Genomic DNA, 19,938 nt, shown 5'->3' with positions numbered 1-19,938 from the left:
TGGTCTCAGTTTCATTTGTGTCTCTGCATGTCATACAGGTTACGGGCTGGAAGTGGATATGTGGGCTGCAGGCGTGATCCTGTATATCCTACTGTGTGGCTTCCCCCCCTTCCGCAGCCCAGAGAGGGACCAGGATGAGCTCTTTAACATCATCCAGCTGGGCCACTTCGAATTCCTGGCCCCTTACTGGGACAATATTTCTGACGGTGAGATGGGCTTCCCCACGCTGGAGACGAGGGGATGATAGAGCTGGAGCCCATCCTGGGTTCTGATGGCAAAGTGGGTTTTAGGTCAGCTGTGTGATAAGACGTGCAGGGGGCCCACCTCAGAACTGGGCATGGAGGTGGGCTGTCCACTTGGGCTTCATCCTTTGTTAACTGTGAGCCTCATGTAGGTTTATTTGCATAGCACACTGGGAAACATGACTTGCTTTAGATTCAACGAAAAAGTCTGACCACTGGTTGCAGTCATTAGATACTTTTCCTTAAGGCAATTAAGGGAGTTCAGACCTGAAGAATATCAGAAATATAAACCTTCATTTGGAAAGATCACAGTCATCACGTATATAGAAGTACTGTGAATTGAAAAGACGGGGAATGCATACCTTACTCATGAACAGCCAGGGGTTGTGTAGAGGTATATTTGGAGCCCAGAGGCTCTGGAAGGTAGGGGGTGAAGATATTAGTTATTTTCAGTGGAGCAGAGGTATGTGGGTCTTCCTCCTTTTTGTACCTTTCAAATGCAATCTTTCCTCCCTTTGCTACTGATTTGTTGCTACCACCCACTGCCCTTGTAAAATTGGGAACTAGATATTCTGGGGTTTTGAGACTTTGAGTCTTCAGCTTGAAAAGTAGAGTAGGAGTGATAACTTTATTTTCTTCCATTTTCCCCTAACCATATCATCTAAGATTAGTTGTCAAACTACCTTCATCCCCAGCCTCAGTCTCCTTACTTGGGGTTGGGGGGTGAGGGAAGGAGAGAGAAAGCTTCATTTTTCCCCCCTTAAATAAGGTAGAGAGAGGAGTGGTATGATACAGATAGAGTGAGAATCTTGAGCTGATCAAGCCAATGGTGACTTGGGAATTGAAAGTTTGAAAATCATTTTAGAAAGCTCTGTGCAGCATTGTCCTTAGATTTGGGTATGGTGGCCCCTGCCCTGAGCCCCATGCATTACAGGGCCCTGTTTGGTCACACCTACCCCACAGAGTGAGGAGACTCTAGGGCCAAGGAGAGGTGCCCTCCAGAACCCAGCTCCCCACTTCTAGATCACTTCAGCAAAACCCCAAAGGTGCAGGCCCATTTCTAAGACTGGGGAGACCTCCTTTCCTAGACACTTCCTGTTGGGCCCTAAGGTAGCCAAGGAGCCTCTCTTCAGAGGGGTAGAGAGAGCTTGGACATGTTTGTGGGGTGTCCAGTTGTCCACACATGTACATGTGAGTCTGAAAATTCCCAGTGTAAACCTGACATGCTCCCCACTGAGTCTTTTGAGGATCTTGATGGAGTGAGGCTGGTCAGGGTGGGCGCCAGCACCTTTTGTGGGCAGAACTCACCCAACTTGAAGTGGGCAGGGGTAGGAGAAATCCTGTGGCTTCCATGCTCAAGAGGTGGCTGGGCAGTGGTGTAGAGGTGGGGCTGATTGGTGGGTGAGCAGCTGATCTTGAGCAAGAGTCATCCCCCAATCAAGGTGGAGAAAAGTGAGTGCTTTTGTTCTCACGTGATTGAAAAGGAGGCTCAGGGAGCTGGCCAGGGAGAGCCAGCAAGCCCCAGAGAAATCTTTTCTCTTCCTCGCCTGCCACCTGGCCCACCAGTTGCCACCCTATCTCTCTAGAATCACTCACGATCTTGGGCAGGAAATGAAATTCATTTTGAATTTGTGCTATTTTTTACTTAGGTTTCTTTCACATGTTTCTCAATTTTGTCAGTGTGAAGGCATATTTACCAACTTAGGGAGGGGATTGAACAGATTTTATTTAACAGCCTGATGATCGATTTCAAAATTTAAGATCTGTAGGCAGACGGCATGTGGCCTCCATTTGTTCTCCTGCATGAGGCTGTGGGTGTCAGGGGCGGGCCTGGGCCTGTGACTCTAGAAATGAACGGACATCCTCTAGACCTGAGCTGTCCCAATGCAGTAACCCATGGCCGCTCCTGGGTCTTGCAATTTAAACGTAAACTAGTTGAAAGTAAATGCAATACAAATCCCGTTCCTCAGTCTCAGTGGCCGTATTTCAGAGGCTCAATGGGCAGTACAGATACAGATGTGGAGGGTCCCCAGCATCGCAGATAGGTCTGTGGGACAGCGTGGCTCCGGTGTAGCACGTGGTGCTCACACAGAGGTTTGTGTTGTCATTTCATGCATGGGGATTGGGGCGGGGCAAACTCAGAGCCACCTGCATCCATTTCGTTTCCTCTTCTTTCTTGCACTCTAACAGCTGCCAAAGATCTGGTGAGCCGGTTGCTGGTGGTGGACCCCAAGAAGCGCTACACCGCTCACCAGGTCCTCCAGCACCCCTGGATTGAAACTGCAGGAAAGACAAGCATGGTGAACCTACAAAAGGAGGTGCCCTCCAGCAATGAGGGCCACGTCCGGAGCCAGCACAAGCGGCCTGCAGAGCAAGCCTTGTAGCCACCACCTCGGGTACCTATGCAGCCCCCTTCTTCCCCGCAGATGGTGAACAAGACAGAAATCCAGGAGACAGACAATGAGGAGGGCTTCGGCACATAATTGGAGAATCGGGAAGGCGAGAGATGCTTAGGATATTTTAAAGCATATTTTAAAAAATAAACTTGAGTCTTAATGTTAAATGTTGTAACATATTTTTAGATTTGTATATTTGAAGACTTTAATACCTTTTTTGGGGGGCAGGGCAGTCAGTGAGGACTTTTTGGTAATAATGCTGGGTTTTGCTTCCTTCTCATAATCAAGTTCGTGGTGTACTACACGAGTGGTGCTTACCAGGATCTAAACTCCCCCTGTGAGATTAACAAAGTGAATTGTGGTCTTTCTGTACTAATAAAACATGCTCTGATGAACAGAAGTGGGCTGTATTCTGATGACTTCTTAATGCTGGTGTTGGGAGCCAGGGAGGTATAGTTTAGACACGCTTCTTCCTAGAACGAATATGACTACGTATAAGTGTCATGCTGAACACTTGATGAACTGGCAGGACCCGTTTATTTGGGATGTGCTGGTCTTGCTGTCCAGCATTTACTGAAAATCCATCTGGTGCAGTTGGGAAAATGGAAAGAAGAAGTTAGTGATGTATTCTTGCCCCTACAGTACCCCTCTCTACTGTTTATCAGCCGATTATCTCTGAGCCAGAGTCATCTCCACATGAAGTTAGGCACTCAGGCTGTGGCTGTGTTCACATTTTCAGATTTCCAGGGAGCCATTTAGTGCATTGATATGTCAGCAATGCGGTAAGTGGATTACACTCAGGCTCTAAGTTGCTTAGAGAATTCAGGCACGTTCCTACCTGCAGGGCAGACACACAGAGGGCTCAGGATGCATGTTCTCTGATTCATTCCAGATTTCTGTATGGAAATGTTGGTCTTTTCAGATATTCGGGGGTATGCATGAGCTGAAAGCAAAACAGAATCCTGATATTTCCCAAAGTGACCTTTCTGGGCATATATATGCAATCCAGCCAGTGGGACACAGCCAGTCCTCAAGTGTGGGCTTCTCACCCTGCCTCCTCCTCCCTAATGCTGTTCGAGTCATCTGGGTGGAGGAGCACATCAGGACACTGGGAACAGTGAGAATGTTTAGGGTAGGGAATCCCTTAAATGGGTGTTGGAATGTGCAAAAGTGCACCGGAGTTTCTGAAGTAATCTAGCAACAGTAACTGCAGGAAATGGCTTCCAATCCTAGGTGGGGAGCCAAAGGAAGAGGCTGGAAATTTGGAGGAGAAACCCTTTGTAGTGGATGCTGAAGGTACTACCCTGATTCCCCTTGAAGACTAAAGGAATAGGTTGCAGGGCTGGCAGCTCTCAGCAGTAACTATCTATGGGCATCACTGTCGGCTGAAAGAGTTGCCTCACCCAGGATCACACCTCCCTCCTGGGGCAAGCTGCGCTCAGTGACTGGTCCACACAGGGAAGGAAAGCTTAGCGTCCTTACCCTCAATGGGGCTAACGCTGAAGGGCCATCCCAGCCTTAGTTAGCATCGCAGCATCTGCCTTGCCTGGTCTTGCTTCTTTCTGTTCTCAGAGGTGACCAGCTTGAGACCACTCCCTAATAAAACTTCTGCATGCTAATCTCCATGTCACCGTGGGCCTCGCAAGGAGACAGAGCCTGTGACACCACCCCCCCCCTCGCCTCGGAAACTTGGGACTGCTGCAAAGTGGTGCCAGCTGATGCTTTCACCTCAGGGGCTCTGAGGAGGGTGCTGGGGGTACAAATACCTGAGGAGAGGGTGCCACCCAGCAGGCAGTACCATGGACTCTTGTCCCGCAAACATGGAAAGAGGCTGGAAGCTAGGACCAGTTGCTACTGGAACGTCACCAAAGGCACTAAATCCAAATGAGAGTTTTCAGTCCACATTAGCATCATTTGATTCTCTTGACCACTCTCTCTGAGCCATTTCCCCTGGTGACCTCTGGAATGCCATGTTTTTCTGCTCTTCTTCCTGCATCTCTGTCTTCTCCTTTGAGTCTCCCATTATAGATAGTTGATAAACTATCTTTCAGTTGCTAAAGGTTGTTTCATCATTAGTCGCTAGGGAAATGCAAGTTAAAACCTCAAGGAAGTAATACTATACACCTACTAGAATGGCTACAAGGAAAAGACTGACCATATCAAGTGTTGGTGAGGAGTTGGAGGAACTGGAATCTTGTGTATTGCAGCTGAGGATGTTCAGTGGTCCTCTCCCCCTGGAGAGCAATTTGGCAGTTCCTTTAAAAGCGAACCACATGCCAACTGTATGATCCAGCCATTCCACCCCTAGATAGTTATGAGAGAGATCACAGTATATGTCCATACAAAGACTTTTACACAGATATTCATGGGTGCTATGCTTGTAGTAGCTCAGAAGTGGAAGCAGTCTGAAAGTCCACACATTGGTGATGTATAAACAAATTGTGGTGCACCCGTACATTGAATACAATTCAGCAATAATAAGGAATGAACTCTTGATACAAGTGGCAACCTGGACAAAATGAAAAAAATTAAAAGTAATTAGAGTGAAGGAAAGAAGCCAGACGAAAGCAGATTACATTCTGTGTGATCCCATTTATATACAATTCTAGAAGATGAGAACTAATCCTAGCTACAGAGCAGATCAGGGGTTGCCTGAGGATGGGAGGGAGGAGCTACAAAGGAACACCAGGCAACTTTGGAGGTGAGGGATATGCTCATTCTCTTGAATGTAATAATGGATCTGTGGGTATATACATGTCCACACTTATCAAACTGTACACTTTCAATATGTGCTGTTTATTGTGTGTCACTTACACATCAATAAAGCTGTCAAAAAATATAGTTGCAGTTCCTTCAAGACTAATCCCAGGCCCCCTTCCTCCCCCACCCCCCATACTCTCCCTTGGCAGTTTTACCTGCACCTGCCATCAATTTGCAGATGATCCTCTACCTCCCTGCTCCCAGTATATTTGCAACCCAGGCCTTTCCTCTTGGCTCAGAATGTCTGTCCAACTAGCCATGTGGGCATAAATTCCTCCAGACCAGAATGTGTAATCATCACCCCACACCTGGTTCTCCTCCACTGCTCCCTATTGCATGGAACAGGTCTATGGAGCAAGTTCAAAACACAGGCATCATCCTTGATACCTCTGTCTCCCACCTCAAATCCAGACCAACTCCATTAGATTTATTTCCTTAGTTTCCCGCCTGATGGACACTAAGGTTGTTTCTTGCTAATTCTGTATTGTTACAAACATGCTGTGTTCACCATTATAAATACATCTCCCATCTCCTTGTGCGCATATGGAAGAGTTTCTTTTAGACTAGAAGAACTTCACTTATAGGGCATTGCCAACTTGATTTTGAATTAATCTACCTTCTCACAAAAAGCCATGAAAGTTTCCTCTTTCCTTTTCTCTCAGGGATTCCCTCATGATTTTGTTTTTTATTGCTAAAATGTTACCATATGGATATACCTGAGAAGTAGCAACATAGAAGCTGCTTTCTACTCTGGCACTCTTGTAGCACTTTATAGCTTTCAAAGGGAATTCCTGCAAGTACCTCATTTCCACCTTAAAACAATGGCATCCAGAGGTGTATTTCTCAGCCCCACTTAAATAGATGGGGAGACCGAGGCTCAGAGAAGTGATCTTACTTGCTCATTGTCACTTGGTTTACCAAAAATGCTATCTCCCAGATAGGAACCCTAGAGCAAAGTGGTACCATTGCTTTTGTTCCCAACCTCTGCTCTTCTCTGATCCTGCAAGACTGAGTCCTCAGTGCCTATGGATGAGTGATTCAGGCAGACTCCTTTCTGCAACATAGGTACTCATTCAGAGGCTTCATTAACCCCTCCCATTCCTGCTTTGTGAGCCAGAAAGGCTGTGTTTGAAATTTCTGCCCATGCCTGCCAGACCTGGGCATCTCACGCAACCCGCCCACCTGCGGTCTAGGGGTGGCCTAGGGGAGGCACTTCCAGTGCAGAAGCCCAGTGATGGCTGTCGAGTGATCTGTATTCTTTTCTTAGGGCTTCACTCCACCTCCTTTCACGTTATCGTGGGATCGTCACTCTATAGTGCTCATCTGTTCCAGGTGGCAGAGCAGTTTCTGAGCATGCCTCCCTCTGAATGTTAGAACACTACTGTGATGTTAGAACACTCCTGGACTGAAGCACTTGCTCTTCCGAACTTGCTCTCAGATGAACTGAGTGTCCTGACTCACATTCATGGGCCTCTCCAGGGCAGCTCACATCCAACGACTGGTCATTGTGGATTACAAAGGTCCAACCCCTTGCTTCAACCCCGGAGCTCTGCAGGGCCATCCCGGAGCTCCTTGTGGGGCCAGACAATACCTTTGCTTCAACTGTGTCACACTCCTTTTACCCAGTCCTGTGTGATTGACACCCCCTTCCCCAGCAGGTGCTGATACCGAGGACAGTCCTCAGTAAACTCCACTCCCCACATCTCCCTCTGAGTCTGCTTTCTTGGGAAATAGCCTGTGAGTCTCTTGTATCTAGTTAGTGAGCAGGAGGCAGCTGCTTCCAGGGACCTTCCTCAGGCCTTCCAGAGGAGGTACTTCCAGTCCTTGTGGACTGGGCCCCTCCATGTCTGGAATGGACCCCCTACCCTCATGCTTGGCTGCCCAGATTGAGGCTAATCCTGTGGAACCACAGCACAGAATGGCTCTGGGTCCAGGGCTCCCTGAATGGGTAGACCCTGGTGACTTTGGTGAGAGGATAAAATCCGGGGACCAGCAAGCTCAGAGAGGGGTTACAGACTCACCTGTGGCTTCCTTTCTTCCAAGAGGGAGATTAGAAGGAGTTCCAGTGTGTCAGCAAGACTTTCAGGGCCTGTGGGAGTCACCGGGCTCCAGCCCTTGTAGCTGGGCTGGGCAGAGGAGAGAAGCTCCAGCAGGTGGTGCTGGAGGTCTCTGGTCAGGAGATGAGGAAGCTAAACCTGCTGGGACCTGGGAATGTTCTAGGGACATGGGGTTCTTCAAAGCAGAGGCTGAGACAGTGACCTGGACAGTTTAGGGGAGACAATCTCAAGAAATGTGGAGAGAGTAAGGAAGGGAGTCTGGAAAGGGAAGAAAGCCGAGAAAGCATGGGTTCATGCCTGAGGACTGTGGTGGGCAATTGAGGCTTGCTCCCACTGTGTATGTGTGTGGGGGGAACGCCTCCGAGACACGTGTAGAATACACATCAGAATCCTCCCACTGCTGGGCAAGAGAGCTGGGGTTTTAACCACCACCTCTGTCCTTCGTTGGTGGAGTGATTTTCCTGATGGGTTAACTCCCTGCCACTTCTGGCCTATTTTGGGATAAAGCTTCCCCATCTGGGGGATGTCTTCATGCAGAGAGTCACAGGAAGCTGGGGGTACCTATAACAGGTAACCTCTGGGGAGCTGATGGGATAGTGGGGGTGCTGCTACACATGGGAAGCTAAGAGGCAGGAGCTCCAGGATTTGGGGAAGGTATGTGCAGTGTTGGTGTGAGGTTGGGGAATGTGAGCTGCTACACTGACACACTTGCTGTGGTGCTGCCATTGCCCTTCAGTATCCCAGAGCCATGGGGGCAGGGGAGGCAGGGACGTTGTAAGGATGACAAAGATGACAAATGGAATCAAAGTGATTCTGGAGAGGTTTTCAGGCCCTTGTGAATCCATGGCATGACAGTCCCCTGGCATTTGGGCCTTGCTCTTGGGTGCTTGTTGCATTATCCTCTGGCTAGGGTTGTCACTCACTGAGGTTGACAGCGTATTTTCCCAGATTTGGGGAGTCAGAGGCACAAGGGATCCCTGGAGGTGGGGCATTTGCGTGACAGTTTTTAAATGGCCCAGAGATGGGATGCCTGGGTGGCTCAGTGATTGAGCGCTTGCCTTTGGCTCAGGACATGATCCCAGAGTCTTGGGATCGAGTCCCACATCAGGCTCCCCACATGGAGCCTGCTTCTCCCTCTGCCTATGTCTCTGCTTCTCTCTTTCCCTCTCTGTGTCTTTCATGAATAAATAAAATTAAAAAAAAAATGGCCCAGAGAGCCTGGGCCCTTAGGCTTCTGCCTACATACTTTCCAGAGGCTGATTTGGAGACTTGGGGAAACAGATGGCTTCCATACCTTCCCACCTAGTGAGGCAAGGAGCTCCCATTATTGGGATGGGCAATAAAAGTGCCACCAGCAGCATCTGTGCCACCAGCAGCATCTGGTGCCACCAGCAGCATCTCACAATGGATAAACCTCAGGCTTTTAGAGAAGGGCAGCCTTTTTATTTTTTAATTATTTAAAATTTTTAAATTTTTTGCATTTTTTTATTGGAGTTCGATTTGCCAACATATAGCATAACACCCAGTGCTCGTGCCGTCAAGTGCCCTCCTCAGAGGACAGGCTTTTAGATAGGAGGGGCTGGCAGGGCACTTTCCCATAGAGAGACAGGTTCTTGGCAGACTGAACCAGTCAGTGGCGCTGACAGAGGATTCAGCAATGTCAGCAAGGCCACAGGGTATGAGGACCTTTTTCGTGCTAAAATGGTGCAGGTTAATGTGCCATCTGCATTTAGGAGTAAAAGAGGAGTCTTGCTTTTGGTTCATGCTTTGCAGTTCACTGCCTGTTGTATATTCTCCTCTTTTTAAACTGGTCTTTCTTCCCCTGCTGACTTGCATTGGCTGCATTGGATTTCTACTCTAGGTCTAGAGAATTTCCATCTCTACACTCACAGTGGAAGAATAAAAACTATTTGGGTTCCTTCCATCAGGAAAAAAAAAATCATTCGTGCGTTCAGCTCTTTAGTCAGCAAATATGATAGGACGTTTGTCATGAGTCAGGCTCTGTACTAGGCCCCAAGGATACACTGATGGGTATAGCATGGTATCTGCTGTCAAGAAGCTCTGTCTTGTTGGGGGAGATAGGCCCCCGTGATAGAGGCTTTAGCATCCTACCCCACACCTCTTGCAGGAATGATCATAGCCAGAGTGGAATTTTTAAAACAGAAATAAAATCATGTCACTGCCACTTAAAATGACTTCCTGTTACATTGGGAAGGCAACCCAACTCCTCACTGTGGCCTCGAGAAGCTGAAAAGATCCCTCCCTCACTGATTGCATCCCCCCCCCCCCCCCCCATTCCTAGTGAGGCTGTCCTCACACTGCGGTGCCTTCTGGAGCCCAGCCAGCGCCCTCTGGGGCCTTTGTACTGGCTCTTTCCTTTCTCTGGAATGATTTTCCTGCAGCCCTGTGAGGTCTCAGCTCAAGGGTGATCTCTCAAGAAGCTGCCTCCTTGAGATGCTATCCCAACTCCCTGTTTAATTACCTCCAGTGGACAGTGGACGCAGTGTGTGAAATGCTCACTTATTGCCTGATGTCTGTCCCTCCCCACCCTCTACACCGCTGGAACCTACACTTCAGGAGGGCAAGGACCTTTACTGTTTTGTTCCCTTTGATATCATCAGTGTCTAGAACAGTGCCTGGAAAATTTTAGGCTCATCATAAATATTTGTTGCATGAATGAAGAAATCCCTGATTTACTGATGAGAAAACTGAGGACCATGTGACACAGGTGGTAGGTGGCAGAGCTGGGATCCTAACTCATGATTGTGGTAGGCCATGGTCCTTCCCTCCACTCCATCTTGCCTAGAGAATGCAGAAAAGCATACCTCTCCCCTTTTTCTGGGTCTCAAGCCCACGTTTTATGACCTTGCCTTTGGTGTCAGTGTGGGGTCACCGTGGCCATCCCTCTAAGGGCAAATACTAACAGCTGAGTTGCTGTGAGATCGAATCCCCGTAGCTGTTTTCTTTCATTCTGAGACGGACACTTTTCCATATCACAGCATCTCTTCAATTGGAGTGCATTTCCCAATTGATGCATACTTAATATAGTTTCCTTTTCCCCTTGAAAGCGCTTCTGAAACCTAGCGATGGCGTCCTAGAATCTGGAAACGAATAGCTGTGAAAACTCTGTAATTGTTTTTAAGAAAGCAGTGGTATTGGAATAAATAGTGGAGATTTCTCTCTTTCCCATGGGTTGCAGCTTTTCTGTTTTACACAGATACCAGACAGAATAGCATCAGATATTTCTTTTGTTGTTAATGGTATATATATTTTTTTCGTCCTTGTCTATCTCCCTGATAGGATCTGGGAAGTGAATAATACAAGAACATAAAGATATATCTAGATTTGTTCTGACAAGTTTCATATCACCGAATAGACTTGGAGAAGAATATTTGACCTTAAGAAAAATTACATTGAGAAATCCAGCTGCTATTATAAAAACCGTGCAGCCCAGAGAAAATGATGCTTCATCTATTGTGGTACTTGTGTAACTTATGTCAACAGAAAGCCAATAGCTTCATCATGATCTGAAAGTATATTTCACCTGGGCCCTCCCCTGATCTGATAGAAGGAAGCATGTGCATAAATTCTCAGGCTCCAACTTTCCCAAAGAACTGCAGAGGGAGAGAGTGGGGGCGGGGCAAGACAGGTGCTTCTTAGACTGTCTCGTCAGCCTTCACAGGGCTCCCAGACCTTTGACAGAGAGATTTATGCAGGAGTGTCATGAAGGTAACTCTGGAAACAGGAAATATTTTAATAAGCGTTCTTTCTAAAACTAAGGATGTCATTTTAAATTGATATGTTGACATTGATATGTTTCTCCATCAGATGTAGATTCATACAGTCTTTTTTTTTTTTAATCCAAGTTTAATGCAAGTTGCTTAATTAACCTTTTGGCTTCGGTTTTCCTGTCTGGATATGGCAGGTATTAATATTAGTCTCAAACAATGGGTGTACAACAATTACTACATAATTTATTTTCTCTCAGTTGAATGATGTTTTGACTGTGCCCCCGTTCTGCTGGATGCTGGGCAATGACTTCAGCCATTCGTTCCGCATGTGATCACATTTCCGGGGTCTTGTGAAGTGTCACATCGAGGGTGGCCGTCTTCAGTGATCAGTCCTCACAGGTTCCTGCTGTCACATCCTCTGTCCCAGCCCATGTCTCCACAGCTCCCTTGCCCCTCTAGAGCTTGGGCATCCTTTGTACGATAGTCCATGATCTGGTCCCACTGATTATTCTTCTTTGGGATTTCCACTTGGATCCCTGGGGCTTCTGGAGCCTGTACGATTCTATTTGCTCAAGCCAGGAAGGATCAGTTTATATGGTTTGGGTGGGTGGTGTTGGGGCTTTCTCCTTTTCTCTCTGTAAGCTCCTTTCTCCTTCCTTACACCTTCTGTAGGTCTTCCAGATTCTCCCCTGGGCAGGCCTGGGATTAAGGTGAGGCGAATGAGGATACTTTTCAGTCGCTCAATTTCAGGGTACATCTTAAAAATTGTGGATTTTTTGGTATTAATTTTTATTTTTAAAATTATTGCATTAAAATATTTATCCTTATTTCTGAGTTTTCTGCTGGCTCTTTAAACCTTGCAGCTGATGACAGTGCCTCCTCTGCCTCACCTTAATGCTGGCCATGGGTTTTGAAAACAAAATCAGAAGATCCTGTGGTTTCCTGTCCTGTCTTGCCATGCCTTGAGAACCAGCTTGAATTGAAGGAAAGAGGGAGGGAAATGCAGGGAGGACAAACCATCAATTAAGGTCTCAAGACACCTTGAGCCTCACAGAGGTGGAGGGAGGGGTTCTATCTCAAAAATATTCCAGCTCTCCTGTCTGAGCTTCACATCACACGGAGAGGCTTTTGGACAGATGTGCACAGAGGAAGACACCTGCTCTCTCACGTACCTCAGGCATCGGTCGCAATTCAAATTGTTTTCAGCTCAGATTCTTGGCCATGGAGATGTGGCCAGGCCATTTGACAAAGCCTGCCTGGCTAGAAAAAATCACAACAGGAACAACCCCTCACCTGCTGGCAGTTCTCTCATTTCTTTGAGGCTCAACTGCTTTCTTTCTGGCTGTGGCTGCTCTGCACCTTTGCACTCATTAAAAAACAAAACAAAACACTTTTTCAAGAACAGTCTCCAGTCTCCAAAATGGAATCAGCAAAGTTTGATTCTATTTTTATAAAAGGCCCAACTTGGACCTGAAGGCACCCACACAGCACTTGGATTGAGGAGGGAAACTGAGCCTTCCAACCAGATGGTAATTCCTTTTATTGCACTTCTTTCTTTCTTTCAACTTGCCCTCCAGGGTGGAAACCAGGTTGAGAATGGAAGATTGTGAAAAGTCAGCGGGGCTGTTCACCTGCGTGGAATCAGAGAGCCCAGCCTTTGTAACCGGAAGGTGGCTGCTTTCAAGCTGCCTGGTGCGGCTTTTCAGCCCTCCTAGAAATCATTCAAAAGCTGAACATTGCAGTTTTTTTTTCTGCTTTGCCTACTCCCTTGAAAATAGCAGAAGCACCATGGGACGTTTTGTCCCACATTTGCAGCTTCTGAGTATTTTCTGTTGCCAAGCTTTGGGATGCAGGCCACCTTCGGAGAGCTGAGTGTACGCAGTTTCCACTCCTCTGCCTGGCTTTCTTAGGTTTGCCTTCATTGTTCCTTCTGATGGCGCTTAAACAGGACAGAGCAAGCTGTGACCTCGTCTCCCCCCACTTCCCTTAGCTCTGATTTGTTCCTTCCTTCTCAAGGTTCTTGTCTTAGCGTGTGCATCCAGGTAAGCTGCATCTTCTTCAGGAATCATGGTGTTGCAAGGGCAAGGAGCAGCCCAAGTGACTCGGTAGAGAGGGGGCTTACTGCAAGGTCATGGGGGACTCCACTGCAAAGGTTTCACGAGAACCAGAGGTCACCTGCACTGACTGGGTGGGCAGCCTTGCTACTTCTCTGTGGCCCAAGGGCTTTCAGCTCAGCCTTGGCCTGGGTGTTCTCTCCTTCTCCCCTGCACACCAGCCTGCTTCACACCAGCTTCTGTTCTTGCTCACTCACAGTTATAGGTGTCCTGTGCCTATTCTGGCTCTGGAGTCTCTGTGACCTTATAGGGTCTCTTCTTGGAGTTAACTGGCTCACCAGTTTCTAAATTCCTGGGAAAGGAATTTCAGTTGGTTGGCTTGGGATCCCATGTCCACCCCTAGTCCTGTCAGCTGTGTGTGATGGTGGTGGCAGGTGACATGGGACATGGGCTGCCCCTCAGGGAGGAGCATGGATTGAGAGTAGTTTTTCTAAGATGTGGACAGTGCGGAATGGGCAGGAGAGAATCTCAGCATTTCTAGTGCCTAAGGGTCATTTCCTGTTTGGTCCAGTGCTCTGGGGCACACCCCTGGTAAGCTTCCCTTTCAAGGAAACATGATGCTCTTCTGGTGGCCTGACTCCTGGTCTTTTCTGTTTTGAGTTCTGTTGTTGATATATTGCCTAGAGAGCAGCGCCCAGACCCCCAACACCAAGATTAAATATTAAAACTGTGTGTATTTTTATTAAACAGCTAAACTCTAAATCCATCCAGAATTTATTTTGGATGCAAGGGGTTAGGTAGGGAGTTCAGTTTTATTTCCTCTCCCTAGTGGCTAGCCAGTTATCCTGACACAATTTTTTGATTATCCATTTAAAAAAATTGAATGAACATCTTATTTATCATATATTACATTTTCTTATGCATTCAATCAATCAATATTTACATCAATATATCTAGGCTGTATTCAGTTTCATTAACTTGTTAAACCATGTGTCAGAAGCACCATATTTTATTTTTTTTTAAGATTTTATTTATTTATTCATGAGAGACACACAGTGAGAGAGAGAGAGGGAGAGAGAGGCAGAGACACAGGCAGAGGGAGCCTAACGTGGGACTCGATCCCAGGACTCCATGATCACACCCTAGGCTGCAGATGGCTCTAAACCACTGCGCCACCAGGGCTGCCCTGAAGCACCATATTTTAATTAATGTGGGCTGCTGCTTCTAAACTGTGGAGTCATTTTGTACAGCTGGTGATTCTTCTTCTTTTATTTTTTATTTTTATTTTTTTTAAATTTTTATTATTCATGATAGTCACACACACAGAGAGAGAGAGGCAGAGACATAGGCAGAGGGAGAAGCAGGCTCCATGCACCGGGAGCCCGACGTGGGATTCAATCCCGGGTCTCGAGGATCGAGCCCTGGGCCAGAGGCAGGCGCTAAACCGCTGCGCCATCCAGGGATCCCCTTCTTCTTTTAAATTAAAGTACAGTTGACACACATGTTACATTAGTTTCAGGTGTATAGCTTAGTGATTTGACAAGTCTATACATTATGCTGTGCTTGCCACAAGTGTAGCTCCCATCTGTCACTGCGATTACAGTATCATTGACTATATTCCCTATTTTGTGCCGTTCATCCCCGTGACTTACTTATTCCATAACTGGAAACCTGTATCTTCCCTTCTCCTTCCTTCACCCTTTAGCCCCTCCCCACCCTTTCCCCTTCGGTCATTCTTCTGACTACTCATCCTCATATATAGACTGGTCTGGTTTGTATGACATTGGATGCTGAGGAAGAGCCAGAGCAGCTCTTCCTCTCCATGAAGGGAGCCATCTCACCACGGGGGGGCCTTTTCTGTGGGGGCACTTCCTCTTCATGTCCAGGTCAGCAGATGGAAGCTGCCAGGATCGAGGTGCACTCATTAGCCTGCCCAGTGCCATGGCAAGAGGTATTCCCAGCAGGAACCATGTACCCGGCAGCTCACTACCCACACTCTTAGCGTACTGGTGAGCTCTGAGGAGAAGTGAGGTCGCCCTGTGGCCCCATTCCCTCATGACTTGGCAGCAGGCTGATGGCCGCCCTGTTGGATTTTGCTTTGGCGGACTGTGACACCACTCACTCCCATTTCCAGCCACTTGGGTTTATTTATTTATTTTAAATTATTATTATTATTTTAAAGACTATTTATTAATAAGAGACACACAGAGAGGCAGAGACAGAAGCAGAGGGAGAAGCAGAGCTGGATGTGGGACTCGACCCTGAGACCCCAGGATCACGCCCTGAGCCGAAGGCAGACGCTCAACCACTGAGCCACCCAGGCATCCCCAGCCACTTGGGTTTGGGTTTAGAGCTGGGGTGAGAAGTTAGGATTCTGGAATCTGTCTCTCACTTTTCAGGTGGGCCCTTACTGGAAGTCTATGCAGCAGGCTGTGAGGAGGCCAGAGCTCCTCCTAGGGCCTTTCAGCTTTTAAGTGTTAGGTCTGGCCTCTTGTTGTGATTTAGTCCTATGTTTATTTAGTTATTCTGATGGAGATTTCAGAAATGAGAAAAGAGAATAAAATGCAGAGACTTAATTGCCACTTGGAGCTTCTACACATTTTTAAGGGAGTAACAGGAGTGGAAGTGATCCCTTAAAGGCAGTATTTCTAAAATGTGGGTCTGTAATAGATTGTATGGTCTGTCCACAACTCTACCTTCCCTCCTCCCCCTTGTCCTGGCTTCTTTCCTCCTCCATGGAAGGAATATACTTCCTTACCCTGTTGTTTTGGCCAAAAGAATGGGAGATGTGATGGGCACAGAGGCTTTAGATGTGTTTGCCTGTTGATGCGGCCTCTTGTGCCCCTGCCATCTGCCACAAAAAGAGCATGCCCTGGTTCAAAAATGAGAGACACGTGGAGCAGACCTGAGCTTGGCCTTCAGACCCAGAGAGACTGTAACTGACCTGCCACACATGGAGGTGAGAAAGACAGACAGTTGTCATTGTAAGTCATTGAGATTGGGGTTGTTTGTTATGTAGCATGCCACCATTGCAGCCCAAGCCTGACTAATACTGGGTCATATATGTGCCCCTCTCAGAGGAAGAAAATTCTAGCGAACCCTCTGTGTTGGCATAATTTATCCACTCATGCAACAAATTGCGCTGAACATGTGTGTGTGTGTGTGTGTGTGTGTGTGTGTGTGTGTGTGTTGGAGGGGAAGGGATAGAAATAACGAAAGCAGTTAGAAAGAGTGAGGAGTAAATCATTTTACATAATTTAACAAATATTTCAAACAATACTAGGTATACGTTTCTTATCCTTATAATTCATACTCCATCAGACAAGCAAGACAAAATGACAAATTAACTTCAAAGAAAGCTACATCATAATCTACATCAATTTGATGGGATGGATGATGTTTTGTTTCTATTAAATTACCTTTTGCACTGCAAATATGGTCCTTATTGTTCTGTCTACATTCTTTCGAGTTAGGTGTGCTCTTACCGTGATGACTCAGTTTTTACCCTATTTTTCTGCAATCAGTATAGAACTTGAATCTGGGTCCTTTGGCTTTTACTTTGTGTAACTAGGTCCTCAAGGAGTCCGTCTGCCCCTGTTCTGTACCACAAACACACCCAGTGAGAATGGGGAAAATTAACAAGGCAGGAAACCACAAATGTTGGAGAGGATGCGGAGAAAAGGGAACCCTCTTACACTGTTGGTGGGAATGTGAACTGGTGCAGCCACTCTGGAAAACTGTGTGGAGGCTCCTCAAAGAGTTAAAAATAGACCTGCCCTACGACCCAGCAATTGCACTGTTGGGGATTTACCCCAAAGATTCAGATGCAGTGAAATGGCAGGACACCTGCACCCCGATGTTTCTAGCAGCAATGTCCACAATAGCCAAACTGTGGAAGGAGCCTCGGTGTCCATCGAAAGATGAATGGATAAAGAAGATGTGGTCTATGTATACACTGGAATATTCCTCAGCCATTAGAAATGACAAATACCCACCATTTGCTTCAACGTGGATGGAGCTGGAGGGTATTATGCTGAGTGAAGTAAGTCAATTGGAGAAGGACAAACAGTGTATGTTCTCATTCATTTGGGGAATATAAATAATAGTGAAAGGGAATATAAGGGAAGGGAGAAGAAATGTGTGGGAAATATCAGAAAGGGAGACAGAACATAAAGACTCCTAACTCTGGGAAACGAACTAGGGGTGGTGGAAGGGGAGGTGGGTGGGGGGTGGGGGTGGGGTGGGGTGGGGTGGGGTGGCGGTGACTGGGTGAAGGGCACTGAGGGGGACACTTGACGGGATGAGCACTGGGTGTTATTCTGTATGTTGGGAAATTGAACACCAATAAAAAATAAATCTATTATTAAAAAAAAAAAAGTACGTAAAGGACAATAGGACATCGTCTCCTCCCCAGTGATAGGGGACTGCCCCGGGGCCTCTCTTCCTTCGAAAGCCTCAAGGCTATGGTACCTTAATGGTCTCATGAATGGGAGAATAGGGGAGTGGGCTTCCAGAAGAAACCATGAAGCTTTATCAGCCTCAGTAGGTTGGGAGTCTACAGAGAGCATTAAAAAGACTCACGGTGTAAAACAAGAAAATTTTCCTACTATAAGTGAAGCACCGGTTTACAAAGGCTGCTCTTCCTCTAGCTCTGTTATTCTCCATGTTGCTTTAAGATCTGCTTCTTGTGGGGAGGTCCGGGGGGCGCAGCGGTTGGGCCTCTGCTTGGCTCAGGGCGTGATCCTGGAGCCCCGGGATCGAGTCCCACGTCGGGCTCCCAGCGTGGAGCCTGCTCCTCCCTCTGCCTGTGTCTCTGCCTCTCTGCGTGTGTGTGTCTCATGAATAAATAAAATATTAAAAACAAAAAAACCCCCCGCACCACAGTAAAAAATAGTAACTCCACTTTCTTTCCGCCCCTGGACGCCCGAGCAAGCATCGGTAGAGTCTCCCCTCCCCCCGCCCGCACGTCTAAGTCAGAGTCTCCCAAAGAGCCGAGCAGCTGCGGAAGCTCTTCATCGGAGGTTTGAGCTTGGAAACGACCGATGAGAGTCTGAGGAGCCATTCTGAGCAATGGGGGAGGCTTGCGGACTGTGTGGCCGTGAGAGACCCCAAGGCCAAGCGCTCCAGAGGCTTTGGGGTCGGCCCGGGCCCCCTGGAGGAGGCGGCCGCGCAGGAACCTGGGCCGCCCGAGGTGGCGGGAGAGCCTGGAACCAGAGGGCTGTCTCCCCAGGAGATTCTCGAAGACCCGGTGCCCACTGACCTGTGAACTAGATTTTTGTCGGTGGCATTAAAGGAGACCCTGAAGAACATCATCCAAGAGATTGTTGGGAACAGTATGGGAACGTGGAGGTGATGGAGACCGTGACCGACCGAGGCCGTGGCGAAGAGAGAGGCTTTGCCTTTGTGACCTTTGACGACCACGACTCTGTAGACAAGATTGTCATTCAGAAATGCCATCCTGGGAAGGGCCACAGCTGTGAAGTAAGGAAAGCCCTATGGAAGCAAGAGATGGCTAGAGCTCCGTCCAGCCAAAGAGGCCGAAGCGGTTCTGGAAACTTTGGGGGTGGTCGTGGAGCTGGTGTTGGTGGGAATGACAGCTTTGGTCGTGGAGGGAACCTCAGTGGTCGAGGTGGCTTCGGTGGCAGTCGAGGTGGTGGTGGATACGGTGGCAGTGGGGATGGCCGTCACGGATTTGGTAATGACGGAAGCCACTTCGGAGGTGGCAGAAGCTATGACGATTTTGGCAATTACAACAATCAATCCTCAAATTTTGGACCCATGAAAGGAGGAAATTTTGGAGGCAGAAGCTCTGGCCCCTATGGTGGTGGAGGCCAATACTTTGCCAAGCCATGAAACCAAGGTGGCTGTGGCGGTTCCAGCAGCAGCAGCAGCTATGGCGGTGGCAGAAGGTTTTAATTACTGCCAGGAAACAGAGCTTGGCAGGAGAGGAGAGCCAGAGGAGTGACAGGGAAGCTACAGGCTACAACAGATTTGTGACCTCAGCCAAGCACAGTGGTGGCAGGGCCTAGCTGCTACAAAGAAGACCTGTTTTAGACAATACTCATGTGTATGGGCAAAAAACTCGAGGACTGTATTTGTGACTAATTGTATGACAGGTTATTTTAGTTTCTGTTCTGTGGAAAGTGTAAAGCATTCCAACAAAGGGTTTTAATGTAGATTTTTTTTTTTGCACCCATGCTGTTGATTGCTAAATGTAATAGTCTGATCATGACGCTGAATAAATGTGTCTTTTTTTTTTTAAATAGGAACTCCAGAAACAACTTCCTAATCCTAACAAATGCAAAATAGAAGCCTGGAATGTCTTGATGACTTTCCTTTCCTTTATCAGCCTGGAGTTTGTGTGACAGCGTTTAGACCATCATAAACACAAAAACATACACACAGCTCACAGATCTTGGAGAGAACTTCAGGATCCTGAGCAGGCTCCTCCAGCTGGAGATGAAAGCACGTTCCATTTGATGTTTCCAGTCTGGGCAGTAGGTGGCGCTCTTGACATTTGGAATCACACGGGGGTGGGCCGTGCTGGGTTCTCGGGTCAGCCTTGGATAGAATTTGCTGGTGATGCATTGCAGTAGGTTTGCTGTTTATTCATCTTTTAAAAACATTCTCGCTGCAATGATCTTATCTGGGCCAAGTTTAGCCCTAATGCAGCACAGGCTGGCGACCGACCGGGCTGT

At 47.5% G+C, this 19,938-nt stretch overlaps 1 protein-coding gene and 1 pseudogene across 1 annotated transcript in view; both read left to right on the top strand.

Moving 5' to 3' along the window:
* Positions 1-3,038, top strand: part of DCLK3 (doublecortin like kinase 3) — a 32,368-nt gene extending 29,330 nt beyond the window's left edge. The window contains 2 exon segments of the mRNA XM_038571341.1: positions 39-206; positions 2,433-3,038. Of these exon segments, the coding sequence (XP_038427269.1) occupies positions 39-206; positions 2,433-2,626 (362 nt within the window). The 3' untranslated portion in view covers positions 2,627-3,038.
* A 377-nt stretch (positions 3,039-3,415) lies between these two features.
* The window catches only part of LOC100685633, a 41,603-nt pseudogene continuing 25,080 nt past the window's right edge, over positions 3,416-19,938 (top strand).

The sequence above is a fragment of the Canis lupus genome, chromosome 23 (genome assembly GCF_011100685.1).
Source record: "Canis lupus familiaris isolate Mischka breed German Shepherd chromosome 23, alternate assembly UU_Cfam_GSD_1.0, whole genome shotgun sequence".
In the NCBI taxonomy this organism is placed as follows: domain Eukaryota; kingdom Metazoa; phylum Chordata; class Mammalia; order Carnivora; family Canidae; genus Canis; species Canis lupus.
Note: the sequence above shows the minus strand (reverse complement) of the source record. Positions and strands in the feature narration are given on the sequence as shown.